General features: G+C 60.6%; 2 protein-coding genes across 7 annotated transcripts in view; one reads left to right on the top strand and one right to left on the bottom strand.

The window, feature by feature from the left end:
- Positions 1–512: 512 nt before the first annotated feature.
- Positions 513–14,007, top strand: COMP (cartilage oligomeric matrix protein). The gene is made up of 19 exons (XM_054175175.1): positions 513–734; positions 2,951–3,036; positions 5,039–5,090; positions 6,386–6,558; positions 7,745–7,882; positions 8,636–8,713; positions 8,825–8,983; positions 9,541–9,645; positions 9,804–9,911; positions 10,103–10,262; positions 10,418–10,536; positions 10,766–10,818; positions 11,208–11,401; positions 11,775–11,953; positions 12,147–12,195; positions 12,466–12,662; positions 12,812–12,984; positions 13,195–13,334; positions 13,502–14,007. Exons 1-19 carry the CDS (start codon positions 659–661, stop codon positions 13,546–13,548), a joined length of 2,286 nt encoding a protein of 761 aa, XP_054031150.1. The 5' UTR covers positions 513–658; the 3' UTR covers positions 13,549–14,007.
- Positions 14,008–22,085: 8,078 nt separating this feature from the next.
- CRTC1 (CREB regulated transcription coactivator 1) overlaps positions 22,086–26,541 on the bottom strand; it is a 31,443-nt gene continuing 26,987 nt past the window's right edge. For 3 of the 6 annotated variants that reach the window (XM_054174970.1, XM_054174973.1, XM_054174971.1), the window contains 3 exons: positions 24,346–24,432; positions 23,400–23,580; positions 22,086–22,321 (listed from right to left, as the gene is read on the bottom strand). In XM_054174970.1, coding sequence (XP_054030945.1) covers positions 22,110–22,321; positions 23,400–23,580; positions 24,346–24,432 — 480 coding nt within the window. In that variant the 3' untranslated portion in view covers positions 22,086–22,109. The remainder of the gene's footprint in view (positions 22,322–23,399; positions 23,581–24,345; positions 24,433–26,541) is intronic. The other 3 variants (XM_054174972.1, XM_054174975.1, XM_054174974.1) reach the window with 1 other exon arrangement.

The following is a 26,541-nucleotide window of genomic DNA, read 5'->3' as shown; positions in this document are numbered from 1 at the left end:
AAGCCTGGCTGGGGGGAATCTCTGAGGCTCCTCCGCTTGGCCAGTCCCCCTCTGAGGCAGGCTGCGATGGCTCCGCTCAGGAGCTGGGGGATGGTTCTGGCACTCACTGGTGGTGACACTGCCTTGGGGGAGCTTGGAGAGCCCTTCCTGAAACCCTGCTGAGGTGCAGAAGGCTCTGAGCTTCGGTGATGTGCTGAGCAGTGCCAGGGGCAGGGCTGTGAAACATTTCTCCTGCATCCACGAAGAGAGAGAGAGAGGAAGAACCCCAAGCCCCAAGCCCTGACAGCCACCAAACCCCCTTTTAATTCTGGAATTTTCTGACCTATTTTGGTCTGAAAAAAAAAAATCCCAAAAAATAAAATTCAAAGGGAAAAAAAAAGGCCAAGCCCAGGGCCAAGCCTGAGCCCAAGGCCAGGGCCAAGCCCACTCCTGGCCTGATGACTTTCTCACATTGTTTACTTTTGCAGCGCTCTGCGGAGCTGCAGCCAGCGATGACGTCCAGCCCCCGGCCAGCAGCAGAGCATCAGGGCTTCAGAGGGAGGAATGCAGCTTCATAAATAGCAACCCACAGCCACTAATGGGGAGCAGAGGCAGACCTGCAGGTTAGAAATCCCTTGCAGGAGGAGCCCACGGAGCCACACAGCCTGGAGCCGCCAAGATGCTCCCAGCTCTCGCCGCTGCTCTGCTGCTCTGCCTCTCTTGGCCTCTCTCATCGTGTCAGCAGAGAAGGGCAGGTAAGGGCTGCTCATTGTCTCTGGATTTTGGGCTCTCCTCTGCTCTCCAGGCTCCTACCAAACTTCTCTCTAGCAGCAGGGTACGAGGAGGAAGGTTAAGATTCCAACTGCATCCCCTGAAGCCCAGAGGAAATGTTTAGGGAGTTTGTAGCTTCATAGGAAATTGGAAGCTCAGCTGAGTAAATCCTCAGCCTTCTGCTTCCCCCCAGCTCTCCTCCTGGGCTGTGAAGCATTCTAGGGAGAAAGCTTTCTCCTGGGGCAAGTGGAAGTTTGGTTGTGGTTTGCAGTGACCTGCAAGAGAGACTTCATCTGCACTTTGCCTGTGATTGAAGTCAAGAGCCCAGCTGCAGGGAATGTGCTGTGCAGGACCCTCCAGAGCCTCTCTGCACACACAGACCCCAGGGACACTCTGACTTCCAGGAACTAAGGACATGCAAAGGGCACTGCCAAAGCTTCCCTTCCCTGAAGGGCTGCGAGGGGAAGGCTCCAGCCCAGGAGGGGCTGGGAGCCCTGGCAGCTCAGGCTCTGCAGCAGGCACTCAGATGTGTGCTGGGGGAGCCAGGGGGAGGCACAGGGGTGGAAATGTCTGCAAGTGCATCAGTTTCCTTTGGAAATGGCTGCAGAGTGCTGGGATCATTATTCATCTGGAGCTGAATACTAGCACACAAAAAAATCCAAAACAACCCAAACTTTGATTTTCAATTACTTCTTGTTACCAGGGATGGAAAATTCCTCCCAGGAATAACCAGCAGCTGCCTGAAGCCTTCCTGCAGAGCTGGTTCAAACCCTCCCTTTGAAGGGAGAAGTGATGTCCTTGTTCTCCACAGCCCAAGAAATGCCTTTGAGTTCAGAGCTCCTGCCTAGGAGCACCACGCTTGTGGCACTCCCAAGTCAGTTCCCAGCCCCAGGTGTGTTGGGGAGGTTGGAAATGGTCAGGAATTCTCTGGGCTCAGCCCCAGGAGGCTTTCAGGCTGGGCTGTTGTCAGCAGCAGGGTCTCCCATCCCGCTGGTGGTGGCAGATGGCTCCTCGAGGAGGCAGACCCCTGACCCCAGGTGGTTTTGCCCTGCACACAGAGTGCTGTTTGTAGAGGATTTGGCTGTTTCTCTCTCTTTAGAAATGTTCCTTCACACCCAGGCTGTCATTCAGGAGGTGTGAGGCTCGATGAATGCAGGACAGAAACCAGAGCCCCGGGACAGGGCTCTGTCCTGGCAGGCAGCAGGGTGCCAGAGCTGAGCTTTGGGTCCAGTTCTCTTTTAGATGGTTCAGGTTTTGACTGAAACTTAAATAACTCCAGGAACCAGGAGCTGCTTCCAGTCACTCCTCTGGGGCAGAGCTGGAGTGCTGAGTTTCAGCCTTGGGGGAGCAGGGAGGGCTGGAAGGGAAAAGTCACAGGATGATAGAATGGTTTGGGTTGGGAAAGTCCTTTTGGATCACCCACTCCAACCATTCTCTAACTCTGCCAAGGCTGGGGCTAAGCCATGGCCCTCAGCAGCACAGCTCTGCCTCTTTGAAACCCCCCCATGGGGTGGGGATGCAGCCCCCTCCCTGGGCAGCCTGTGCCAGGCTTTGGGAAGCCTTCCAGGGCAGAGGCTCAGCTGCCCTGTGGATGACCTTGTGAACCGGTTCCTATCCCGGCCCAGGCAGGATGTGGCAGCGCTGCAGGGGCAAGCAGCTGCCCCACAGCCACCACAGGGCACCTCCAGACCGCCACAACCCCAAAAGCCTCCAGACTCCAGCAGGACAAAGCGAGCAGGCAAGGCCAGGGCTGCTGTGCCAGCTCCAGTGCTTGGCAGCACCTTTGGGACGGGCTCAGCAAAGAGCTTTGCTTCGGTGCTGCCCTTCCCAGCAGCTCCCACAGCACTGCATTATTAGTTTGCTGCTTTTGGCAGCAGGACCTCCCCATGTGTGAACTGCAGAGCCTGTGCCAGGTTAGCAGCTCCCACAGCTGCCAGCCTGCCAGGCTCATTTGTTAGCTGAGGGGTGGCTGCTACCTGCCCCACAGGCGCAGCTGATGGGCGCTGCCCACCCTGCCCACAGCAAACCCTACCCTCTGTGCAAGCCTGGGAAGTCCTCCAAGCTTCTAGCCAGGACCTGGCAGAGGCTGGAATGGAGGAGGCTGGATCCTGACTGTGAAGCTGCAGTTCAGAACCTCCCTCGGTTTGTGCTGCTAATGGCTCTGGGCTGCTTTTCCCCCGACCCCTCTGGGGGTTTTCAGGAGGTGATGTTGGGCCAGAAATGCTGCAGGAGATGAGAGAAACCAACCGTGTGCTGCTGGAGGTCCGGGAGCTGCTGAAGCAGCAGGTAGGTGAGGGAGGGACCTGCTCCCTGCTGCTCTGCACCAGACAGCTCCGAACCCTCTGCCTGCTTTGCTGAGCACTCAGGGGTGGGACAGGGAGGGGAGTGGGGAGCTGCTGCCTGCCTTGTGTGGAAGGAGCAGCAGGAGGGGGAATCACCACCAGGTCTGTGCTGCAGAGAAATCTGGATCCCAAACCCTGCTGCTTAGAGCAGGAGCTGCTGAAAAGCAGCACACAGGGAGAGTGGATTCTTCCCAGGACACAAGCGGGGGGGGCACATCGAACGGCACCCACAAGCCACTTTCCCCTTGGATTCCTGGGCTCAGTAAATCAGTGGAGAGTCCAAACTGGGAAGATGGAGGAGAGCTTTCAGCCCTCTATAGGGTCCTGGCAGGGGCGGTCACAGGGACTCCAAACAAGCTCTGTATTCACTCCTGCTGTGCTCATCCTCAGCCTTCCTGGCTCCAGCAGTTTCCAGGGGGGTTTGGAACTTCTTGGGTGCTTCAGTCTCTCCCCATCTTAACGAGGAGCTGGTGGTTTGGCTGGGCAGCTCTGCTCTGAAGCACAGAAAGGCTTCTTTCTCCCCCTCTCCACTGTGGGAGCTGAGGGCAGCAGCCTCTGCCTGCCAGGGAACTGGAATGGCAGCCTGGTGTCTGTGCCAGGGCAAACCGGGCGGCCTCCCATCTGCACAAACATCTGCCTTGGGCTCCTCTCACATTTCAGGCTGCTGCATAAATGCTCAGTGTTTACTAGGAACCAGGTCAGACATGGTTCCTGGCAGCTCCCAGCAATGATTTCCAGTCTCCCCTTCCAGGTTAGCAAAGCTTCTCCACACAGGCTTTTGTTTGCTCTTGCTCCTGCCATCTCCTCGCTGGGAGGGGAGAGCTCTTCCCTGCAAGACAAAGCTGCACATAGAGCTGGAGAGCCAAGGTGGCAGCTCAGGATTCCTTAGGCTGTGCAAAGATTTTCCTAACCCTTCCCTTCATGATTCAGCCTCTTGGGATGCTGGCAAAAGCCACAACGCTAAAGGGCAGCTCTGCTCCCCTGAGCCAGACTCTGGGCACAAAGGAGCTGCTGAGGGTCATTAGCAGTGCTCCAAAGCCTCTGTTGTGCTCTCTGTCCCCCACCTCTGCCGGGGGATGCTCTGGGGGTTGGTTTGAGCTCTCTCTGCACCAACTGTTCCACAGACATGGCCCCAGGCTGTGTGGGAGGGAAGAGAGAGCCTAGGGTGGGAGGAAAACTCACTCTTGTACCTGGGAGCTGGCAGAGACCTGAGCAGCAGCCCTTGGCTGAGGGCAATGACCTGAGCATGGAGGGAAAACCATGCCTGGGGTGTGGAGGGATGGTCCTGAGCACGGGGTGCAGAGGGCAGCAAAGCTCTTGCAGGGAAAACTGTCTGCAGGGGCTGCTGCCTGCTGCAGTGGTGTAAATGTCAGCTCCAGACACACAGCCCTGTGCCTGCTGCTTGCCTTTCCTCACCACAGCAGCAAGGGTTTTGCCCTGTCAGTGCTGCAGGTGAGCTCCTGGCTGGAGAGAGGAGGTTTTGTGAACAGATTCAAAGTGTCCTCATGGCAAGGGCCCAAGAGTGGCAGAAGCAGCATCAGATCATTCCTGCATCTGCCCCATCTCCTCCTGCCCTGCCTTGTCCAGTGCCTGGGCTGCAGATGTCTCCTCCAGCACTGCTGGCTCAGCACCTCCTGGAGTGGGCAGGTTGCCCTCTCTCTGCCCCTCTTGTTTCTGTGTGTTCAAGTCAAGTGCTTCCCACCTCTGTGAGAGGATCCCCAGGAGGAGCAGCAGAGCAGGCAGTGACTGGGAGCAGGGAGCAGGAGCCAGCAGGGAGGCTGCAGCCAGGCTCTGGGAGCCCCATGCCCTGTGTGAAGCTGGGGGTTCAGGGGTGGCTGAGGAGCTGTGCTGCCTCAGACACCCTCAGACTGCTGGCAGTGGGGCTGGTCCCCAGCGTGGGAGCAAGCTCAGCCCTTGGCCAAGTGGTGGCTCTTATTTTCTTCCAGATTAAGGAGATAACATTCCTGAAGAATACAGTCATGGAGTGTGATGCCTGTGGTGAGTGCCTGAGCTGAGTCCTGTCTTCAGCTGCCCCCTGCAAGTCCTTCCTGGCTTTGTGTCTGAACGAGCAGGGCAAGGCTGCCTGTGACCACAGCCTGGCCCAGCACCACCCTGGGTGTCACAGCGCTGCTCAGCATCCCTGATGCTTTTGCTGCCTCCTCAGAAGGTTCTGCACACGTGGGCCATGGGTCAATGGCAGCTGAAGCTGTTGCCCTTCCCCTGAGCATGGGGTGCCCCCCAAAGCCGATCTCTCTTTCCAGCAAACCTCCCACTCCTGGAGCAAGCTTGGTCAGCAGTGCCATCCCTGCCAGGCCAGCTGCAGAAAGCTGCCCAAGCACAGCTCCTAACAGCCCAGCCCGTGGCTGGTGTTGGGCTTGCCTGGGAAAGCAGATGGATGTCCTGTGGGATCGAGCTGGCTCCTCCTGAGCTGCAAGTGGAAGAGAACATCAGCCCCGAGAGGCTCTGCTGTGCTGCTCCTTCCATCCCAGCGCTGCCACCACCCCAGCCCAGGGCTTGTTTACAGAGGCAGGAACCAGCAGCAGCAATTTTCCCCCCATAAATCTTGCCCTCTGCTCCCCAGGATGTGTTTTTGTTTTGGTTTGTTTCTTTTCTGGCCTGCAGCTCACTTCCAGTGGATTTGGCTTTCAGCAGTGTGGTCCTTGGAGGGGCTCCACTCTCTGCCAGTGCACTTGCAGGGTGGAGCCACACGGCATGGGGAGAGCTGCTGCTGGAAAAGAGATCAGCAAAGCTTCTGGGAGCTGCAGCCATTCACAGCTTTTCTTCTGCTAATTCCTGCATAAACCTGCCCTGAGCTTTCTCTCTCTGCTGGTTTCTGCTTTCCCCACCCTCTCTTCTGCTTTCTGTGCCTTCCCCTCCCGTGCTCCTCGCTGCAGATCCTGAGCCTCCTGCAGCCATGCACTGCAGCTGTGTGCTGCTCATCAGGGGAAGCACGGGGAGGAGGCTTTGGTTTGCCTTGGGTTTGGCAGAGGTTCTGCTGTGGTGGTTGTGAGGAGATGTCCTCACCACCCTTAGGAGATGTCTTAGGATCATAGTCTGGTTTGTGTTGGAAGAGACCTCACAGGTCATCCAGTAGCAACCCACCAGCCCAGGTTGCTCAAGGCCTCATCCAGCCTGGCCTTGAACACCTCCAGGCTTGGAGCCTCCACAGCTTCTCTGGGCAGCCTCTCCCAGGAGTGCCCAGATCCTGCCCTGATACCTTCTGAGCCAACAGCACCACCCGATGCCAGCCTGGCAGTGGCAGCTCTGTGCTTAACCTCCCTCTTGTCCTGCAGGCATCCACCCCGAGGCCACAGGCCCTGTGATCACAGTGACTCAGTTCAACAGGTGCCTGCCCAACCCCTGCTTCCCCGGCGTGTCCTGCACCGAGACTGCCACCGGCTTCCGCTGCGGCCCCTGCCCCCCCGGCTACTCCGGCAACGGCACCGCCTGCACCGACATCAACGAGGTACAGCCAGGGCAGGGGCTGCAGAGCTGCCCCCCTCTTCCTGGAGCTTTGTCTGGTGGGCAGCAGAAGTCGGGCAACGGCCCTGGGAGCTGAAGCTCCCCAGCAGCATCAGGCTGCTGGAGGCGGCGCTGGGTCTCAGCCTCCCCTCAGCTCTGCTCCGCGCTGGGTTCCCATCCAGCCTCGCTGGCACTGTGCTCTGAAAGCCACACAGGCTGCAGGACATAAATCCTGGGGGTTGTACCACACAGGAAGGTGAGCCGGGAGGGGCAGCACAGCCCCTTGGCTCTCACGATGGTTCCAGCTGATGAGTTGTTAGAGATAAGATTTACGACGCGTGGGATGGGATCAAAGGCTTCCCAAATCGCCCTCCCTGCAATCCATTTCCACAGCGCTCACCCTGCCTTGCTCCTGCCCTTAAATCAAGCTCCACCAGGCAGAGGCTGCAGGATTTATTGTCCTTTCTTCAGGAAATGTGGCATTCCCTCCAGCTCCCTCCCTGTGGCCACGCAGAGCTTTCCTCAGCCCTCGAATCCGGGTGTCCGTAAGGCTCCTGTGGTCCCAAGCCAGAGCCTTCTGCTCCCCCATTATCCACCAAGCGACCCCGAGGGTCTGGCAGAGCCCCCTCCCCTCTCTTGGCTTTCAGACTGGCTCCCTGCTGCAGCTGAAAGGGTCCCTGGGAGCTGTGGAGATCGGTGACAATCTGTTGGGCACCAAAACGTGGGAGCTGCTGGATCCGTGTTGCACATCTGGCAGAGCAGGGTGGGAGGCAGCAAAAGCGAAGTGATGGAGGAAGTAAAGGCAGCATTAAGAGCAGCCCTGCAGAGCCAGAGCAGGGCACAAGCTGCTCCTGTCCTTCAAAGGCAGTGCAAGGAAGGATCCAGACCTCTGGATTCGGAGACTACCAGGAAGGGAAGCGCGAAGGGAGGGCAGCTCCTTGCCTGGGCAATTGATGTCACCTAAGAGGAATTAGTGCTGAAAGTTGATTTGTTTTCCTTGTCTGCACATCCTGGCGCTGGGAGCAGCCCCGAGGTGGAGGAGCTGCAATTTTCCACTTGCAAGGGGAGCCAGGGCTCGGGTTGGAGGCTTTAGAAACAAAAAGTACAAAGGGACAGGAGCTGGATGTGACCCAGCTCCGGGAGCTGCCCTCACAGCTGCCTCACCGATCTGCTCCCCCTCTTCTTTGCAGTGCAACGCAGCCCCCTGCTTCCCGAAGGTCCAGTGCATTAACACCTCCCCCGGCTTCCGCTGCGACCCCTGCCCCCCCGGCTTCACCGGGCAAATGGTGGAGGGGGTTGGGCTGGCTTATGCCAGGGCCAACAAGCAGGTAAGGCCCAGGAACCGTTCTGTCTCCTCCGGAAGCCGTTAACTCTTTCCCCTCTGTGACTGTCATCCAAAGGTCTTGGAAGCCTCAAAGCCATGGGAGGGAGCTGGCTGCGTGGTGCTGGTGGGAAGCCCTGGTGCAGACTTGCCAAGGGTGTCCCAGCACAGCAGCAGCAAAGCAGCCTCCAAGCCCTCCCCTGTGCTGCCCTGGTGCCGGGCAGGAGCTTGCGTGTCTGGCACCTTTGTGGCTGTGAGGCCAGCCTGGGGAGTCAGAAGAGTTCATGCAGCTACTGCTCGCCCCCTCCTCGCTTCTCTGACAGCCATAGGCAGATTAAAGCTTGAAGAGCCCTAACCCAGCAGGTTTAATGTGGCTTGCAAGCAGAAGTTGCCCAGGGCAGGAGTGCCTCCTGCTCTGTGTCATTTAGAGAGCTGCAGGTTGGTCGCAGGACGCAGCCTGGACCTTTTTGCTCCACCATCTCACTTCTGTCCTGCGGTGAGGAGGTACCTGGCAGCTCAGCTCAGAGCTAATCTGTCTGGCTGGGCTAAAACCTCTGGTGGCTCTGTGAAGAGCTTGCCTGGGGGCAGGAGAACTGCTGGGATCTGGCTCAAGCCTGTCCGAAGGAGAGCTTTGAGCTGTGGGTCCCGGTACGGCCTGTCAGGGGCTTTGCTTCTGCACCCGGTGGTGCCCTGACTCCAGAGCCTGCTGCAGCTCCTGCTGAAGAGCAAAGCTCAAGCCTGGCTGCTTCCTCCCGGGCAGGTCTGCACTGACATCAACGAGTGTGAGACAGGAGCTGCCAGGAACTGTGTCCCAAACTCCATCTGCATCAACACCCGGGTAAGGACTGCAGGGATCTCCCATGGCTCCCCCTCCCGCAGGAGCTCCAGAGGCCCCTTCCCCCCGCTCCGTGCTGGGATCCTGGGATCTCCTTACCGCTTGGTCTTGCAGGGCTCCTACAAGTGCGGGGCTTGCAAGCCTGGCTTCGTGGGGGACCAGGTCAGCGGCTGCAGGAGCCAGAACGTGCGGCGCTGCCCCAACGGCGAGATCAGTCCCTGCCACGAGCAGGCGGAGTGCATCGTGGAGAGGGATGGGTCCCTGTCCTGCGCGGTGAGCCCCCAGCCGCTGCCCCCCGCTGCTGCCTCTGCTGCGCCTCCCCTCTGCCCTGCTCTCCTGCCTCTGCCACTGCCCTCTCCTGGGCAGCTTGGCTTTGGCGCAGCCTGGCACAGCCCTGCCCTCCCGTCCCAGCCCTGCCCTCCAGTACCACCTCAGCTGCACCGAGAGCTCTTTCCGTGCTCCCTGCAGAAGTGATCTGCCTGCTCCTGGCGCTTCAGATCCACTCCTGGTTGCTTGGGGTTTGTTTTCTCTGCTCGAAGCAGTACAAATCTGTCAGTCACGGAGCATTAGGCACAGCCAAGGAGGGAGGAACATCACTCAGCAACCTGCTGGAGCCAAGCTTTGCTGCTGCTGTCTTTATGATCTCGGAACAAGCAGAGGGTTCACATCTGAGCTGTTTCAAACGCTGCTCACAGCACAGCTGCATCTCGCAGCCGGCGCTTCCCTGCAGGGCATTGTGTGCCTGAGCTTCCAGTGCTCTGTGCTGGCTCTCTTGGAATGCCCCCGTGGGGCACTCAGCAGCCTGCTGCTGTTGCTCTGCTGTCTTCCAGTGCCGCGTGGGGTGGGCAGGTAATGGCTACGTGTGTGGGAAGGACACAGACATCGATGGGGTCCCGGACGAGAAGCAGCGCTGCTCCGACAAGAAGTGCCGCAAGGTGAGGCCCCGCTGCGTCCTGCTGTGCAGGAGCTCTGCCCGGGGAGGGCCCGGCCAGAGCTGGGCAGTCCTGCTCCGGCGACAGGCTGCGGGAGCTGGCCAGAGCCTGCCCGAGCTGCAGAGCTCCCCAGCAGCCCCTCTCTGGTGCTTCCCTTCCAGGATAACTGCGTGACCGTCCCCAACTCCGGCCAGGAGGATGCGGACAGGGATGGGATCGGAGATGCTTGTGATGACGACGCCGACGGAGATGGGATCCCAAACACGGAGGTTTGAGGGCTGATCCTTACCCTGACACCCCGAGATGTACCCCGAGGTCCTACGCAGCCACTGCCTTTAAAAAGTGCCTTTAGGGGAGAGCTGGGGACACGCCCCGGGGCTTTGGTCCCTCGGCCGCCTGGGCGGCAGCGCAGGGGCTGAGGCTGCCCTCAGCCGGTGCCTGTGCCCCCTGTGCCCCGCAGGACAACTGCGTCTACACTCGCAACGCCGACCAGCGCAACGCCGACAAGGACAACTTCGGCGACGCCTGCGACAACTGCCGCCAGGTGAAGAACAACGACCAGAAGGACATCGACGGCGACGGCCGCGGGGATGAGTGCGACGACGACATGGACGGCGACGGTGAGGGTTGCAGAGCCTCCCCAGGGCACTGCAGGTCCTGCACCTGGGTTGGAACAACTTCTGCCGTCAGCACAGGCTGGGGCAGGAGGTGATAGAAAGCAGCCCTGAGGAAAAGAACCTCTGGCTCTGACGGCTCCACTCTGCCTGCTTTGCAGGGATCAAAAACCCCATGGACAACTGCAAGAGAGTTCCTAACCCTGACCAGAAAGACACTGATGGAGATGGAGTAGGAGATGCCTGTGACAGCTGCCCCACAGTCAGTAACCCAGACCAGGTGAGCACTCCAGGTCAGGTTCACCTCACTGCAGACAAAGCTTCTGTCCCCTGCCAGGGGGTGCAGAGCTGGCAGCACCTCCCCACAATTACCACCTGCGGTGCAGAAGCCCAGCCCCTGGAGGTCAAAGGTGCTGGAGTGTAGAGGAAAAGTCAGCGAGGGCTTCCTGCCCTCCTCCACCCCTGCTGCTGCCCTGGGCAGGTTCCATGATTGTTGCTTTATCTTCTAGAAAGACACCGACCACGACCTGGTAGGAGACGTCTGTGACACCAACCAGGACAGGTGAGGGCCTGCAGCAAGAATCATCCTTGGGCTGCATGAAATGTGGGGGCTGGAGAGGACCAAAGGCAAGCAGCAACTCCCTGGCAGCCTGGCTGGGCCTCAGCTGATCAGAAGAGGCCACAGGAGCTGGGATTTGGTCGCCTCCAAACCACTGCTCAAGTGTGGCAAGCTGGTGTGGCCCAGAGGCTGCTGGAGGGGAGCTTGCTCCTCAGCTGCTGCCCAGGGATGTGCCCAGCAGGAAGATTCCTGATCTGTTCTTGGTGCAACCAATGGCTCCAGAAGATTGAAACCACCCCCTCCTGCTGTTCTGGTCGAGGACCCCAGCTGCTGGCAAGCTCCTCCATGCACCACAGCAGTGGATAACCCCCAGCTGTGATTCTCTCCACCAGTGATGGGGATGGCCACCAAGACTCTCGGGACAACTGCCCAACGGTGCCCAACAGCTCCCAGGTGGACACAGACAACGATGGGCTGGGAGATGAATGTGATGATGATGATGATGATGATGGGATCCCAGATGAGAAACCTCCAGGCCCTGACAACTGCAGGCTTGTCCCTAACCCTGGCCAAGAAGACTCAGACGGTGAGGATGATGATGCACCTGAGCTCTGCCTGAGGGTCTCCTGCTGGCCTACACCTCTCAGTCTGACCTTGTAGCCAGGAAGCAAATTCTCCTCAGGGCTGCCCTGGGCTCAGAGTCAAACAACCCTCACACTGGGATCACAGTGTGGAAAAGTTGTCCTCCGGCAGGGCCTCCAAAGGTCATTCCTCTGCCCACAGCAAGCAGGAGAAGCCTCAGTCCCTGCAGCTGACGTGCAGGAGGTGCTCTGAACACCTCTCAGCCTGGCACCGCTGTGGCCACCCCCCACTGCCCCAGCCCACAGCTGAGCAAAGCCCAGGTGCAAAGGGTGGGGGAGATGAAAGAAGGGTGCTGAGCCCTGGTGCTGTGCTGGCAGGTGACGGCGTGGGGAACCTGTGTGAAGATGACTTTGACCGGGACATGGTGATCGACCGCATCGACGTCTGCCCCGAGAACGCCGAGGTGACCCTCACCGACTTCAGAGCCTTCCAGACAGTGGTGCTGGACCCCGAGGGCGATGCACAGATCGACCCCAACTGGATTGTCCTCAACCAGGTAGGGGCCTGCTTGTGGCTCAGGTGGGAGCAAGGCCTGCTCCAGACTGCCTGCAGTGCCAGCTGAAGGCTCTGCAGGCTCAGTGGTGCTCTTTGGGTGTCCGAACCCTGGAGGCTCTCCCACACCACCTCCTCACAAGAGTGGAGCTGAACCTCTGCAGCTCTACTCATGGGTCCACCTCCTTCTTTCTCAGGGCATGGAAATTGTCCAGACCATGAACAGTGACCCTGGGCTGGCTGTAGGTGAGGATCTTCTCTTTGTCCTGCTGGGAAACGGTCACTGATGAGCTGCTCAGTGCAGCTCTGAGAGGGTTTCAGACGCTGCTGGATGCCTCCAGGCACCTCCTGGGGAAATGTTCTGTAGGAGGCAAAATGCACCTCCCACCCCGGACCCAGAACTGGAATGGAGCTGCTCTCAGGGTACCAGGGGGGCTGGCACTGGGTGATCTTTAAAGTCCCTTCCCACCCAGCCCAAGCCTTCCCATGACTCTCTGATGTGCTCACCCCCGGCAGGCTACACAGCCTTCAACGGAGTGGACTTTGAGGGCACTTTCCACGTCAACACTGCCACAGATGATGACTATGCTGGCTTCATCTTCGGCTACCAGGACAGCTCCAGCTTCTACGTGGTGATGTGGAAGCAGATGGAGCAAACCTACTGGCAGGCAAACCCCTTCCGAGCAGTGGCGGAACCTGGGATTCAGCTGAAGGTAAAGCTGCGCCGGGAGGAGGGTCCCGGAGGGGGCTTTGGCCTCCCCCTCAGCTGTGCTGCCTGGGCAGGCACCGTGAGGCCGGCACAGGACCCCCGGGCCGTGGCCCCCCGGGGCCAGGTGCTCTCCCAGCCTCTCCTCTCTCCCAGGCGGTGAAGTCCAAGACGGGGCCAGGGGAGTACCTGCGCAACTCCCTGTGGCACACAGGGGACACCACGGACCAGGTGAAGCTGCTGTGGAAGGACCCTCGGAACTCTGGCTGGAAGGACAAAACCTCCTACCGCTGGTTCCTGCAGCACCGGCCCCAGGTCGGCTACATCAGGTGAGGCTTCCTGACCCCAGCTCAGGGGGTGCTGAACACACCAGCAGCAGCCCTGCCGGGCACGGGAGCTGTCCCTGCCCACCAGCTGGATGCCTTGGGAAGGTCCCTCCCACCCTACCCCATCCTGTGACCTCCGCTGCGGTCGGGGCAGCGCCGGCCCGAGGAGCAGCCAGGGCAGTCCATGTCCCACCCAGGTGTCTTCTCTTCCAGAGCTCGCTTCTATGAAGGCCCTGAAGTGGTGGCAGACACGGGAGTGGTCCTGGATACCACCATGCGAGGAGGGCGCCTGGGAGTCTTCTGCTTCTCCCAGGAAAACATCATTTGGTCCAACCTGCGGTACCGCTGCAACGGTGAGCAGCCCTGGGCCGCCCTGAACGGCCCTGGGCAGCCCTGGGCAGCCCCAGAACTTTGGCTGCTCTTAGCCAGCCTGAAGGGAGGGCAGCAGCTTCTTCTGCTTTCCCTTTCTGGTTCTGCTTCTCATCTCTTCCCCTTCATCTCCTTTTCTGCTTTTCCTCAGACACCATCCCAGAGGACTATGAAACGTTCCGAGTTCAGCAAGACTGACCTCCAGTTAGCCCACCCCTGCAGCCCACCCCTGCAGCCTACCCCTGCAGCCCACCCTGCAGCCCACCCCTGCAGCCCGCCCTGTTCTCAGCCGTGCTCAGCTCCTGCTGCTGCTCTGAAGCCCTCCGGGGCCGTCCCCGGCGCTCCGCCGCTGCGCTCCCCGGCAGCTCTCCTGCCGCAGCTCCCTGCCTGCTCCCCAGCGCCGCGGCAGGGCTGAGGCACAGACGCCAAAGGCGAGCAGGAGCCTGAGCTGCTGCAGAGCCTCCTTCCCTATACCAGGTGAGAAGCTTCCTGCAGCAGCCGGAGCTGGGCTCGGCGTGGGGGAGCCCCAGGAGCCTTGGCCCTGCTCGGAGGCTCTCAGCTGGGAGTCTTCTTGCCAAGAGCTGCAGAGCAAAGCCAGAGCTGCCCTGCAGGGGCCCGGGGAGCAGCCTAGGTAGGAGTTGCTCACAGAACAGCAGGAAGAGGACTTTCAGGAGTTACCTTTGCTCTGGAAGGTTGGATAACAAAAACTTGGAATGTGGGATAATAAATAGTGCTCCTTGGTCATGGGCATGCTGCTGCTTCCAAACTTCTGCCATGGAGCTATGGAACAGAAACCCTCAAGACCCTGCCCCCAGGTAGCCCTTCCTGCCTGGCTCTTCAAGTGGTAGTTAGCTTTAGGCCAGCGAATGACATCAAAGAAGTTTCTCCTGTTCAGATGGAACCTCCTGGGTGCCAGTTTGTGCCCACTGCCCCTTGTGCTGTCCCTGGGCACCCCTGAGCAGAGCCTGGCCCCAGCCCTCCCTCCACCTCCAGCCTCTCACCAGCTTCCCTGTGGTGAAAGCTACACCCAAGCTGTGGCAGCTCGCAGATGTCAGCCTCCTCAGGCAGGTCTGAGCTCTGCCCTCTTCCCTTCCCAAACCCAGCAGCACAGACAGACAGACTCCTTCCTCCTGAGAGCTCTGAAGCCAGGACAGGACCAAGGCTCTGAGAAAAGCAGAGACAGGAGGCAGAGAGTCAGCAGGAGCCTGCAGAGCCCAGGGAGCACTGCTGGGGACAGAGCAGTTCAGAGGCTCTGCAGCTTCGAGATCCACCTGGAGGAGCAGGGCAGAGCTCAGGCAACCAACCCCAGCCCACTGCCCCGAACCACTCCAGCAACCCCACGCTGGAAAGCAGCCAGGAGCCAAACAAAGAGCAGAACCAAGGCAAGGAGAAGCTGAGCAGGCAGAGACAAAACCATTTGAACTTTTATTACATCTCCTTTACAAAGAATGCAAAGATACAAAGACAGAGAAGCCTCCACACACACGAGAAGGGAAGGGCAGAGAAGGTACATTGAGTCGAGCTGCTTTAGTTTGGGGGTTGGGTTTGGTGTTTGGGTTTGGTGTTGTTTGTTTTGGGTTTTTCCCCACATCAAGTCTCGGGCTGCAAACACTTAAAGCCAACCTCAGCTTCCCACTGTACCTGGAGAAAAACAATCACAACACATCCGGGTGGGAGGCAGCAGGGAGCCGGCGGCGCCGAGCCGCCCGCGCCGGAGCTGCAGGGGCTTTGCATATATCAGAAATCAGTGAGAGGAGCCCCCGAGGGTGGGCATAGAAAAAGGTCAGCTTGGCAGGGGCAGTCCCCCAGACTGCCTCTGGAAATGCATAAATCAGACCCCCCCCGGGCTCAGTGAGCCACACCAAGGTGTTTTTAGCTGCCAGTCTGTGAGAGAAGCTGCCCGGAGCAGCTGGTTTAAGGTGATGAAAATCAACCTTCCCCCTAGCGAGCACTGAGGCATCCCAGCCCTGCTTCCACCAGCATCCTGCCACAGCTGCAGGCTCTGCTTGGGTCAGAAGCCTCTGAGAGTTCTAATTCCTCCCCCAAAGAAACCCTCACCCTCCACTGCCTGGATTCCTACCCTGGAGCCCACCCTGCTGCTGCTCATGCCAGGAACAGGCAGCACCCAGCAAGCAAAGGAAGTGCTGAGCAAGCCCTGCAGCCCCCAGAGCCTTTCCCCTGTCCCCACTGACATCAAACTTTGGTACCCTGCGAGGGCAGGAGCTCTACCTCTTGATCTGCCCTCAGGAAGCCCCACGCTGAGCCCTTTCACACAGCAGCTTTGCCTTCAGACACCAGTGAGGAGGCTGGGAAGCTGCTCTCTTGCAAAGCAGCCAGCCCAGATCCCTGCCCTGTTTGGCCCCAGCTATTTACTGAAGGACTCTCTTCTGCCTCAGCTAGAGCAGGAGATGGAATCTGGAGCTGTTCACTGTGCCTGTTCCTCCCCCTCCAGCCTCCCAGGGTTCTGAAAACATTGAGCAGAAGTCAAATAACCATCAGACAGCAACTGTCAGTGCCTCCAACACCCACCAGCTGCCAGCACAGCAGAGCCCACTTGGTTCTGACTCATCTGCTGCACAACATGAGGAAAAACACTACAAAGAGGTGATCCAACATGGACTAAAAGCCAGCAAATTCAGCCCAACAGCACCGTGCCAGCAAGAGCTCTGCACCCACAGCCAGGCCAGGGCTGGCTCCGCTCCTGCCCTGGGAGGTTTCTGCACCAGGCTCAGGGCTTCTGCTGGGGCTGAGGCAAGGCTTGAGCTCAGGTCTACACTAACAGAAAAGCCACTGCCAGTACTGCCCCCTGATTTATGGAGGGGCAGGAGGAGGAGGAGAAGGAGGAGGAGGAGAAGGAGGAGGAGAAGAAGGAGGAGAAGGAGAAGGAGGAGGAGGAGGAGAAGAAGGAGGAGGAGGAGAAGAAGGAGGAGGAGAAGAAGGAAGAGAAGGAGAAGGAGGAGAAGGAGAAGGAGGAGGAGGAGGAGGAGAAGGAGAAGGAGGAGGAGGAGGAGGAGAAGAAGGAGGAGGAGGAGAAGGAGGAGGAGGAGGAGAAGGAGGAGGAGGAGAAGGAGGAGGAGGAGGAGAAGGAGGAGGAGGAGAAGAAGGAGGAGGAGGAGGAGGAGGAATCCTTCCAGCAGCCTGGGGCAGGTGGTCCCTGCTGCAGAGGGGCAGCTCAGGCTCTGGGTAGCTCACAGCCCAGCAGCACTCTGCCTGCTCAGGTTATTATTTTCAGTGTAGAGCTCAACAAAGGGAGAGCAAAGCAGGGAGAGTGCAGCAGCACAGTGCCCACGCTCCACACAAGCCTCTGCACCACGGCCCAGCTGCTGCAGCAGATCCTGGGGGGGGTCCTGAGAGCTGCAGGGATAAGGAGGGACAGAAAACTGCCCAGGGAGGTCATGGCTGTCCCCTCCCTGGAGGTGCTGGAGGCCAGGCTGGATGAGGCCCTGAGCAAGCCGGGCTGGTGGCGGTGACCCTGCCCATGGCAGGGGTTGGGACTGGATGACCTCTGAGGTCCCTTCCAACCCAGCTCATCCTGTGCCTCTCTCACTCCAGGAGCAGGATTTACCCCCAGGGCTCTGCAGCCCTGCTTGAGGCTCCCTCAAACACCAGGCTGCTGCTGCTGCTTTCTCTCTGCTGCCTGCTGCTGCCTGCACCTCGGCAGCCACTGAGGGCAGGGAAGTCTCTCTGCAAGCTATGGACAAAGCAGCAGCTGGCAGCCAGAGCAGGCAGTGAGACCACCCAGAGCTGTCAGCTCTGCTCCCAGCCCCTCCTGGAGCAGTGTCTGGAGTGTGACAGCAAGGAGAGAGGTGACAGAGACACTGCAGCAGGCAAAGCACCTGGGGAGCTCAGCCACAGGTCCCCAGCAGCTGCTGCTGGCTGCAGACTCAGCTTTCGCTGCACAGCCTCAGGTCCTGCAGCAGGGCAGCTCTGGACCTCCTCCCTCCAAACCTGGAGCCTGCCTCAAGCCTCCCTCTGCCAGAAGTTCTGGAGCTCCCCAGCCTGCTGCAGCAGCACAGCAAAGCTCTTGGGAAGCAGCACAAGCACCTGGGGGAGCTCAGGACCAGCTGCCGGCGGCAGAATGGACTCTGGGAGCCTGCTCCGGGGCCCTGCAGGCCGCTGCTGGCAGGAGCTGGGTCAGGACCCAGCAGAGCTTGGCCCTCACAGGAAGCTGTCTCCTGCCAGGGGATCTTCTGCCCCAGCTGCTGTCACCTGAACCAAGAACTACGCCAAAGCACAAGCAAAGAGCCCCAGGAGGGTCAGCCCCGGCCCTCCACACCCCCTGCACAACCCCCAGCTCAAACCCTGCCAAAGGCCTCCTTGGTGCCCGGGGGCAGTGCCAGCAGGCTGGGGGGCAGGGGGGAGCTCTGCCCCAGGGCACAGCCAGCTCTGCACTCCCCTGCCCTGCCCCCTGCCCCAGCTGCCCTGCAGCAGCCTCCAGTGCTCCACTCCAAGAAACCACTCTGAGCTTTACCCCTTTCAGGCCTTTATTTGGATAAAATTGGTCAAGCCCACAGAAGGCAAATCCACACCAGAGCCCCCCCGGCCCCCCTGCCCCCCAGGTAATAAATAAGAGCAGTGAGGGGAGGGGGCCATGTAGTGTCTGTTTGGCTTTGCAGTGTAGAAACCCCCCCCCCGCCCCCCCTTCTCTTTAAAAAGGTAAAAATGGTTTTGTATAGTACAGAGCCCTGGGCAGGGGCTGCTGACACCACCCCACATGCACCCATGCCTGCCCTGCGGGGGGGATGCAGCTGGGGGGCAGAGGGGAGGAGCACTGCAGGCGGGGGGGGGGGCCGGGGGGGCCTGGGGCCGGTTTGGGCTTCTTAAGCTTCTTGTGTTTTGTAAAAAGGACAGAGAGGGGCTGGAGGCTTCCTGCAGCCTCAGGAGGCCATCACAGTGACAGGGGGGGCTGCTCCTGCTGGGGGGGCTCCTGACAGCACAGCCTGGCCCCCAGGGTGAGGAGGGGGCTCTCGGCCTGCTGGGGGGGCAGGGAGGGGGCAGAGCTCAAGCCTGGGCCGTGGTCTCTGCAGCAATCCCAGCTCCTGCCTGCTGCAGGGTGAGGAGAGCCTGGCACAGGCTGCCCAGGGAGGCTGTGGCTGCCCCCTCCCCGGGCTGGATGAGGCCCTGAGCAGCCTGGGCTGGTGGAGGGGTCCCTGCCCATGGCAGGGGGCTGGAGCTGGGGGGTCTCTGAGGTCCCTTCCAACCCACTCTGGGAACGAACCAAGTGCACAGCCACCAAGCAGCTCTGGAGCCCCCTGCAGCCTCCTTCTGGAAGCTTCCTCCCCTCTGGGGCAAAGCGAAGGAGCCGAAGGAGCAGCCCCCGGGGGGGCAGAGGTGAGGGTCGTGCCCTGGCCATGCAGAAGCAGAGGGGAGCAGCAGGCTGGGCACTGCCCAGGGCAGGCATGCAGCAGGGGCTGGGGGTGCAGAGCTCTATGGATAGCAGCCCCCAGCAGCAGCCCTGGGTGTCCTGGGGGGCGTCACAGCGTGGCAGACACTGCAGGCTCCTTCCTCTCCCTTCCCCTTTGTGTGGGCACAGGCAAGGAGCAGCCTGGGGGCAGGGTGACAGAGCCACCTCCAGAGCAGGCCTGGGGAGGGGGCAGTGACCCCCTGGGACCCAGCAGCTTCACCCCCCCCAGCCAGGCACACTTCTGCTCCTTGCTCAGGGAAGTTTTCCCTTCCTGCTGCCCTGCTCCAGCCCTGCTCCTGCTGCTCCCAGCAGCTGCCCCTTCCACACACAGCCTGCAGCTCCCAAAGCAGCTCCCAAAGCAGCTCCCTTGCCCTGGAGGCTGCAGGGATCTGCTCCACGCTCCCAGCCCACCAGAGCTTTGCTCCACACCTCAGCCCTGTGCACACAAAGCCTCTGAGAGGGACAAGGGCAGGAAAAGTCGTCTCCAGGGGCAGCTCCTCAGGGTGCTGCAGCAAAGCAGCCTCCCAGGCAGCACAGGCCAGGAGCTGCTGGAGGAGCTGCTCCAGTTCCCAAAGCATCCTTCTCCTGCCCACTGCCACAGCCTGGAGCACAGCCTGGTGTCTGCCACAGCCACCACCAGGCCAGCCCAGAAGGAGCAAACCCTGGGGGTCCTCTCCACTGCCTGGTCCCCAGCTCTGACAGCTGCACCCAGAGGAGTAAGTTAAGGCCATGTGAAATGTCTGCTGACAAGGCTAAGAGACAGGAACTTATTTACACATCTGGGGGGAGGAACAAACCCAAGGGCAGCATTCAGCAGCAGCTCCCTGGCAGGATGCTCAGCTCCTGCTCAGCTGCCTCCTCCTGACCTGACTCTGGCTTTGCAAACAGCTCACAAATGAGATGGGCACCTGAGAGCCACCCAGTGAGAGCAGGACACAAACCCAGCACCAGCCACAGGAGCTGCAGGACTGTGCCTGATGCTGCAAAGGACTCTGACCACCTGCACCCATCCTGCCCCTGCTCTCTGCTCCCTTTCCTCCCCTCCTTGACTGCAGGCAGCAGGAGCAGTCTGCCAGCAGCAGACACCAGGGCTCGAGGTGCACTTCAGGGCTCAACTCCTGACCAAAACCGTTTTCAGCAGAGGCAGGAACACTGCTGGAGGGTGAGGGGAGGGCCAGAGGGCAGGGCCAGAAGCAGGGAGACAGCACAAGAGCATTGTTAGTGCAAATGGTCAGCGAATGGCACAACTGTGAGCAGCAGCCCCAGAGCAGAGGTCCCAGCAAGGCCCTGCCCAGCAGTGTCTGTGTGGGTCTCAGCCTCCCACCCCTGCCTGGAAGCAGGCAGGGATCCAGTGGAACTCATTCCTCAGCACCTGCTCCACAGCAGGGAAATCCTCCTGGAGGGGAGGGGGGGAAGGGCTGAGGGGGTCCTGCCAGGGGAGGAGGAGCAGGAGGCCAAAAGCAAACCCAGCTGATGCAGCTCGAGTCAGAGGGAGCCACGGGGGAAGCACCATGCCAGAGAGGGGAGCCTGACACACACAGCCCCTCCTGGCTGCCCCCTGCCCCAGCTCCTCTCCCCACACTGCTGGGCCAGGGCCAGCTGCCCTTCCAGCCCTGCTGCACCCTGGCCTCCAGCAGCCCCCACTCAGCTCACCTTTGGGGTCACCTCCAGCACAGTGAGGGGGATGCCCAACTCCTGCTGCAGGTGCAGGGTGCTGTGCTCGGAGAGCTGGTACTGAGCAGGTGATGGAGCACAAAGCCAACGCCTGGACAGTGCCCAACCAGCACCTGCTGGGTGCCTGATGAATCTTCAAACTCCTTTTTCCCACTTGCTAGAGGAGGGCCAGGTGCTGAGGCCTGGGAGCCACCAGCAGTGCAGGCAGAGTCTTCACATGAAACCAAGCCCAGGCCAGGCTGGGGCTTGGTGTTCCTCAGCCACAACCAATTGTGCCTCAGCACACAGAGAGCCAACCCACAGCAGGCTGCTCTGGCTGGGGCAGAGCCTCACCCACGGAGCAGCTGCAGCTGCTCAGGGTGAGGGAAGGAATGTCTGAGCTCCTGCCACCCTCTTGGGGCTGGAGAAAAGCAAAACATCTAAGACTTGCCCCAGGCCTCCTCTCTTCTGCTCAGCATCTTGGTTAAGATTCCAGTTAGTTGCAAACACCAAAGGTATGGAGCCTGGAGGATGGAATCCTGGGGTGAGAGCACCCCGAGGGGGTCCTGTACAAGAGAGTCTGTGGGGTGCTCCCCTTGGCTCTGTGCAGTTCAGCTACTGCCCTAACATCCAAGTACTTAAATAAAAAACAGAACAAAACCACAAAAAAAGGTCATAAATAATGGAGACAGAATGATGAGTACAAAACAAGAAAGGAGTTGTGACTGGAGCCAGGCCTGGCAGCAGGAATGCCCTTCCTGAGCCCAGCAGCAGGAATGCCCTTCCTGAGCCCAGCAGCAGGAATGCCCTTCCTGAGCCCAGCATGAGCCCAGCAGCCTCAATGCCCTTCCTGAGCCCAGCATGAGCCCAGCAGCCTCAATGCCCTTCCTGAGCCCAGCATGAGCCCAGCAGCCTCAATGCCCTTCCTGAGCCCAGCAGCCTCTCCCAGAGCAGAGCTCAGGGCTCTGCAGGGTGAGGCCTCCCCAGATCCTCTCAGCTGCTGCTGCTCCCTCCCTGCTCCCCAGGCGAGGAGCCCCAGGTGCTGCAGTGTGCTCAGAGCTCTCTCCACGTGCACAGAGCCACACACACAGCACAGACAGGTCCCTGGGCTCCCCGAGCCCCGGGCCCCCGCCCCGGGGGGCTGTCTGCAGGGTGCTGCCGGGCGCCCGGGCTGGGGCAGGGGGCGGCGGGCGGGGGGCGGGCGAGGGAAGGGCCTGGGGACAGCCAGGGCAGAGCGCTCAGGGAGAAGCTTTTAACTCTACAAAGCAGCTGTCACGAAGCAGAGCCAGTGCCAGCAGAGCCCCCCCGGGGCTGCCCACGCAGGGATTTGCTTTCAGAGCGTGGGGGGGGAGGGAGAGGCCTTTGGCGCTTCCCTCCCCGGCTCAGGGGGCAGCCCACGGCGGGTGGCTCAGGAAGAGCTCCTGCAGCCTGGGCTCTGAGCCCCCCTCCCCTGCCCATCCCCACCCCCTTCCTAGTGCAAAGGACAAAACCGACAGGGGGCCGGGGGGGCCGGGGGGGCTCTGGGGAGGGAGGGGCCGAGGGCACCTCCTGCCCGGTCCGCGGCGGGGGGGCTGCAGCGCTGCAAGCCGAGGACAGAAGCTTTGCTCAGGTACAGGTCGGGCAGGACAGAGCTGCTGCCCCTGGCAGCTCCTGCGCCGCCAGCACTGCCCCACGGCGCTCTGCAGTCCAGCCGGCGCCGGGCTCACAGCCTGTCCATCCTGAAGGTGTCCTCTGTGGCGGGGTCGGCCAGCACCATGTCTGGGTCGTTGAGCATGTGCAGCCCGTCCAGGGTCAGAGGGTCGATTTTGAGTTCATCCAGGGGGAACTGGGAATCTGTGTCAAAGCTGACATCCCCCACCCCTGCCAAGGAGCTGGTCAGTTCTTTCGAGAGGCTGGGGGGAGACTCTCCTGTCACTGCCGGGAGAGGAGAGAGGCGTTGGCAGCGGCCGGCACCTCCCTGCGCCCGGCCGGGGGCAGCCTGCACAGACCCTGCAAGGATTCGCCGAGCTCCAGCCGAAGCCCGGGGCAGGAACATCTCCCTCCGGCGGGATGGCCTGGGGCCGTGCCAGAGCCCCCCAGAGCCCCCCAGCACAGCCACGGAGGGGCAGGAGGGGGCAGCCAGGGCCTCACTGCGCTCTGCTCCTGCCCCTGGGCTCAGCAGCGACCTCGGCGTGCGGCGGTCCCTGGGACACAGCCTGGGCTGCAGCTCTCAGTGGCCTGAGCAGGAACTGCTTCCAGAGGCCCAGCTGTGCCCAGATCACCACCATCTGTGCCACCAGAAAGAGCCTCTGTGCCCAGCCCAGGGCTTGGCTCTCAGAGCTGCGCCCTCAGCAGAGCAGGGACCCAGCAGGGCCACGGACTCAGGCTGGAGAAGACCCTGAAGATCTGAGTCCAACCTCACCCCAGCACTGCCAAGCTCCCTGCTGACCCCTGGCCCTCAGCACCACACCTCCAGGGGTGGGGACTGCACCACTGCCCTGGGCAGCCTGGGCCAGGCCTGGACAGCCCTAAGGGGAAGGACTTGTTCCTCATGGCCAACCTAAACCTCCCCTGGGGCAACTTGAGGCCATTCCCTCTTGTCCTGTCCCTCCTTCCTTGGGAGCAGAGCCCAGCCCCCACCTGGCTCCAGCCTCCTTTCAGGGAGCTGCAGAGAGCAATGAGCTCTCCCCTCAGGCTCCTCCAGGCTCAACACCCCCAGCTCCCTCAGCTGCTCCTCCCCAGGCCCTTCTCCAGCTTCACTGCCCTTCCCTGGACCCACTCCAGCCCCTCCATGCCTCCCCTCAGAGGCAGGGCAAGGCTGGAGGACAGCTCAGGCTGCTGCTGCAGCTCTCCCTGTTTGCTGGGACTCACCCAGGGCCAGCAGGCTGCCAGGGTGGCAGAGCCAAGGCGGCACAGAAGGTGGCACCAACGCTGCAGGGGCAGCTTCCCCCTCCCCCTGCCAGCACAGCAGCCCTGGGGCAGGGGTGCCAGGAGGCTCAGCCCTGCTGCCTACCTGTCAGGATGATGTTGGGGATGTTCCCATGGCTGGAGTAGTTGAGCTGCTGCGAGTCCTGCAGGCTGCCGTGGCTGCCTGTGAGTCCCATCATGGCTGCCTGGGAGTAGTTGAGGGTGGAGCAGGGGCTGTAGAGGCTGTTGGAGCTGATGGCATTCTCAATCATGTTGAACTGCTCCAGCTGCAGACAGGGCACAGGGGCAGAGGTCACTGTGGGCAGCAGCAAACACAGCAACACAACTTACACAGCTCTAGGGGGACCAAGCTGAGAGAGACAGCAGCAGGCCCCACAGACCCAGCTGGAGCCTTCCTGCAGCAAAACCTCATCCTTTGCACTCAGCTCTCCAGAAGAGGCTCCTGCTGGCTTTGGGGTGCAGGGGAATGAGGAAGGGGTGGATGCAGCAAGAGAGGAGATGCTGTTGAGATGTAAGGACAAAGGGAAAGGCTTCGAACCGAAGTCCAAGCCCAGCAGGATCCATGCTGCCAGCTCAGGTGTCTCTGCCCATCGAGCACTGCCCCCCTGGAGCCATCTCCTGCCACCAGAGCACAGCTCCCAGCACAATGAGCCAGGGCAGTGCTGGCCAAGCCAGCAGGGCCATGGCTCTGCCTGCTGCCATCTGGTGCCAGGCAGAAGTTGTTTGCCAAACTCGGGAGTCAGCTTCGTCGCCACCTGCAAGCGAACCCTTCCCAGGCGGCCCAAGGGCTCTGGGGCCTCTCCCACGGATCTCAATGATTTGGGGCAGAACTGCTTTAAGAACATCTAAGAGGGACAGCAGGAGGAGGAGTGGAGGGCAAAATAAACCAACAGAAGCAGAGAAATCTCTGAGTCTTGCAGACTGAAGCCAAGAAAGCAAATCCAGGAGGCCAGGGTGGGAGCCCAGGGCCAGCAGCAGCTTCAGCTGCGAGTGGCCGAAAGGAGCTGAAAATGGGAGAGGAATGTGCTCACCTGGTGGGATAGGGCATTAGCCTGCCTAGCTGTCATCTGCTGATCATAATAGGAGTCACCAAATACACTGCCCAGAATGGAAGAATGCTGAAAACAAAACAGAGCTTTATGGTGCAGAACTCTCACAGCCAGAGGGCTCCCGGCGGGCAGAGCTGGAGCCTCCTGAGCCGCCCCGGGGGCGGGCGGCACTGCCCCGAGCCAGCAACCACCAACAACAGCAGCTGGGGCAGGAGCCAGCCCCCAGCACAGAGCCTGCCTGGGGGGCACAGAAATACACTCAGGGCAGACCAACAAACTGCCTGGGGAGGACAGGACACAACACTTCTGGGTGATGAGGACAGACGAGCGCCAGGGCGACACGGGGAGAACTCTGCCTCTCTGGGGGCTTGGGGGAAAGACAAAGCTCACACAGAGGGGAGCTGCGTGTCTGGACAGGATGCAGTGCAAAGCCCTTCCCCAGGGAGCAGCTCCCTGCCTCTGCAGCCCCAGCAGCACCAAGAGCAGAACATGCCAGAGGAAGAGGGACACCTGCAGTCATCTGCCCTGAGCTGCAGGGCAGCAAGAGGAGCAGAGAGCCTGGGAGGGCATCTGGGCAGTGCTTGGGAGGCCAGAACCTCAGCAGGACCTCTCAGCCTGCCTGGCTTTGCTGCCCCTCCAGCACAAGTGTCCAGCAATCACTCTCCACTGCCTACCAGTCAGCCCAAGGAGCTCTCCAGGGGCAGTGTCTGCCCTTCAGAACTGTCCCAAGGAACTGCCAGGGAGAAACAAAGCACAGAGAGATCTCTGCTGCTGGGAAGCTGCCCAGGCGCTGATCCTCCAGCTGAAAACCCACAGCCACTGCCAGGGCACCTCCAGAAGGTGGTGCCTGGGACAGACAATTTCCATGGAGTTTGTATCAGCCCTGAGAGAAAGCCAACCCCTGGCACAGCCCTTCCCAGCTGCCTCACCTGCACGGCACCAGGGGAAGGCTACAAACCTCCCCCTGGAGCAGCACCAAAAATAGAAGCAGAAGCCCCAGAAACACCAGAGCAGAGCTAGCCCAAAGCACTGCACACAGCCCAAGACTCCAGAAACCACCTGAAGACATCCACCAGCAGCTACCAGCAGGCACCTCCTGCCCCTGCTCCAGCAGCAGCCCTCAGCACAGCTCCTGTGCAGGCTGCATGCAAGGGAAAGAAGGAAGCCTTGCAGAAAGCAAATCTGAATTGCCCCCAGCCCCCATCAGAGAGCTGCCAGGGAGCAGCAGCAACCTGCTCCTCTGCAGGCCCCCCAAAGCCTCCCCAGCCCCAGCAGAGAGCTGCCAGGGAGCAGCAGCAACCTGCTCCTCTGCAGGCCCCCCAAAGCCTCCCCAGCCCCAGCAGAGCCCTCAGCCAGGGCACCACGGCAGGAACTGGCAGCCTGGGGACTGGAATCGCTGCAGGAAGGAGGCTGGAAGCTCAGCACAGGCTGCACTACTGCTTGCTGAGCAGATCCTGCCTGAGGGTGTGGGGGTCAGCTGGAAGCTCCTGGAGAAGAGAGAAGAGAGCTGCAGGAAGTGCTGCTGGGTGAGCTCAGAGCACTGCCTCTGCAGAGTGCCTCTGGCAGGGGCAGGGAAGGCTGCAGACAGCTGTGACAAACCTGTCCCAGCAGCTCCCACAGGAGCCCTCAGCAGGACCTGCTTTAAGCAGCTGAGGGCAGCTCATCCTCCAGGCTGATAGAGAGAGCCCAAGGCAGGAATGGACAAAAAGGTTTGGATTCACCTTCCTGGGCCCTTGTGGTCAGTGCCAGCAGTGAGCACAGCACTGAGCTGTGCAAGAGCTCCAGAGGGGCTCCAGGATTTCCCTTTATTTCTGACATTTCACTGTTGCAGCCTTCCACAAGTGGGGCAGAGCCTCAAATCCCTGCTGCCCACTACACCTCCAGCCTCTGCTGCCCACTGCTGCCAGCCCAGCAGTGTGGGTGGCAGAAGGCAGAGCAGGCAGGAGCCCCAGAGCTGCTGGTGCAGTGTCAGTGAGTGCTGGCAGGAGCCAGGAGCCCCTCTCTGTGCTCAGCTCTGGAGTGCTCTGCTCACTCCATCTGTGAGCCCTGCAGCTCCCAAAGGAAATCAGCTGCAAATGTCATTACTTCAACACTTCAGAGCCCTGGGGGTAATTTATTGACAGCTCTGTGCAGAACATCTTGCTAACAGCATCTCCTGCAGCAGCAGAGCTCTGTTTT

The sequence above is a fragment of the Dryobates pubescens genome, chromosome 31 (genome assembly GCF_014839835.1).
Source record: "Dryobates pubescens isolate bDryPub1 chromosome 31, bDryPub1.pri, whole genome shotgun sequence".
NCBI lineage: Eukaryota > Metazoa > Chordata > Aves > Piciformes > Picidae > Dryobates > Dryobates pubescens.
This window is presented reverse-complemented; position numbering and strand designations above follow the sequence as displayed.

Excerpts from the sequence above, each read along its gene's own strand:
- COMP (XM_054175175.1), top strand. The coding sequence starts at position 659 with ATGCTCCCAGCTCTCGCCGCTGCTCTGCTGCTCTGCCTCTCTTGGCCT. Across the intron at positions 7,883-8,635 it reads ATGCCAGGGCCAACAAGCAG|GTCTGCACTGACATCAACGA; the intron begins GTAAGGCCCAGG and ends CCTCCCGGGCAG. Across the intron at positions 11,954-12,146 it reads ACTGGATTGTCCTCAACCAG|GGCATGGAAATTGTCCAGAC; the intron begins GTAGGGGCCTGC and ends CTTCTTTCTCAG.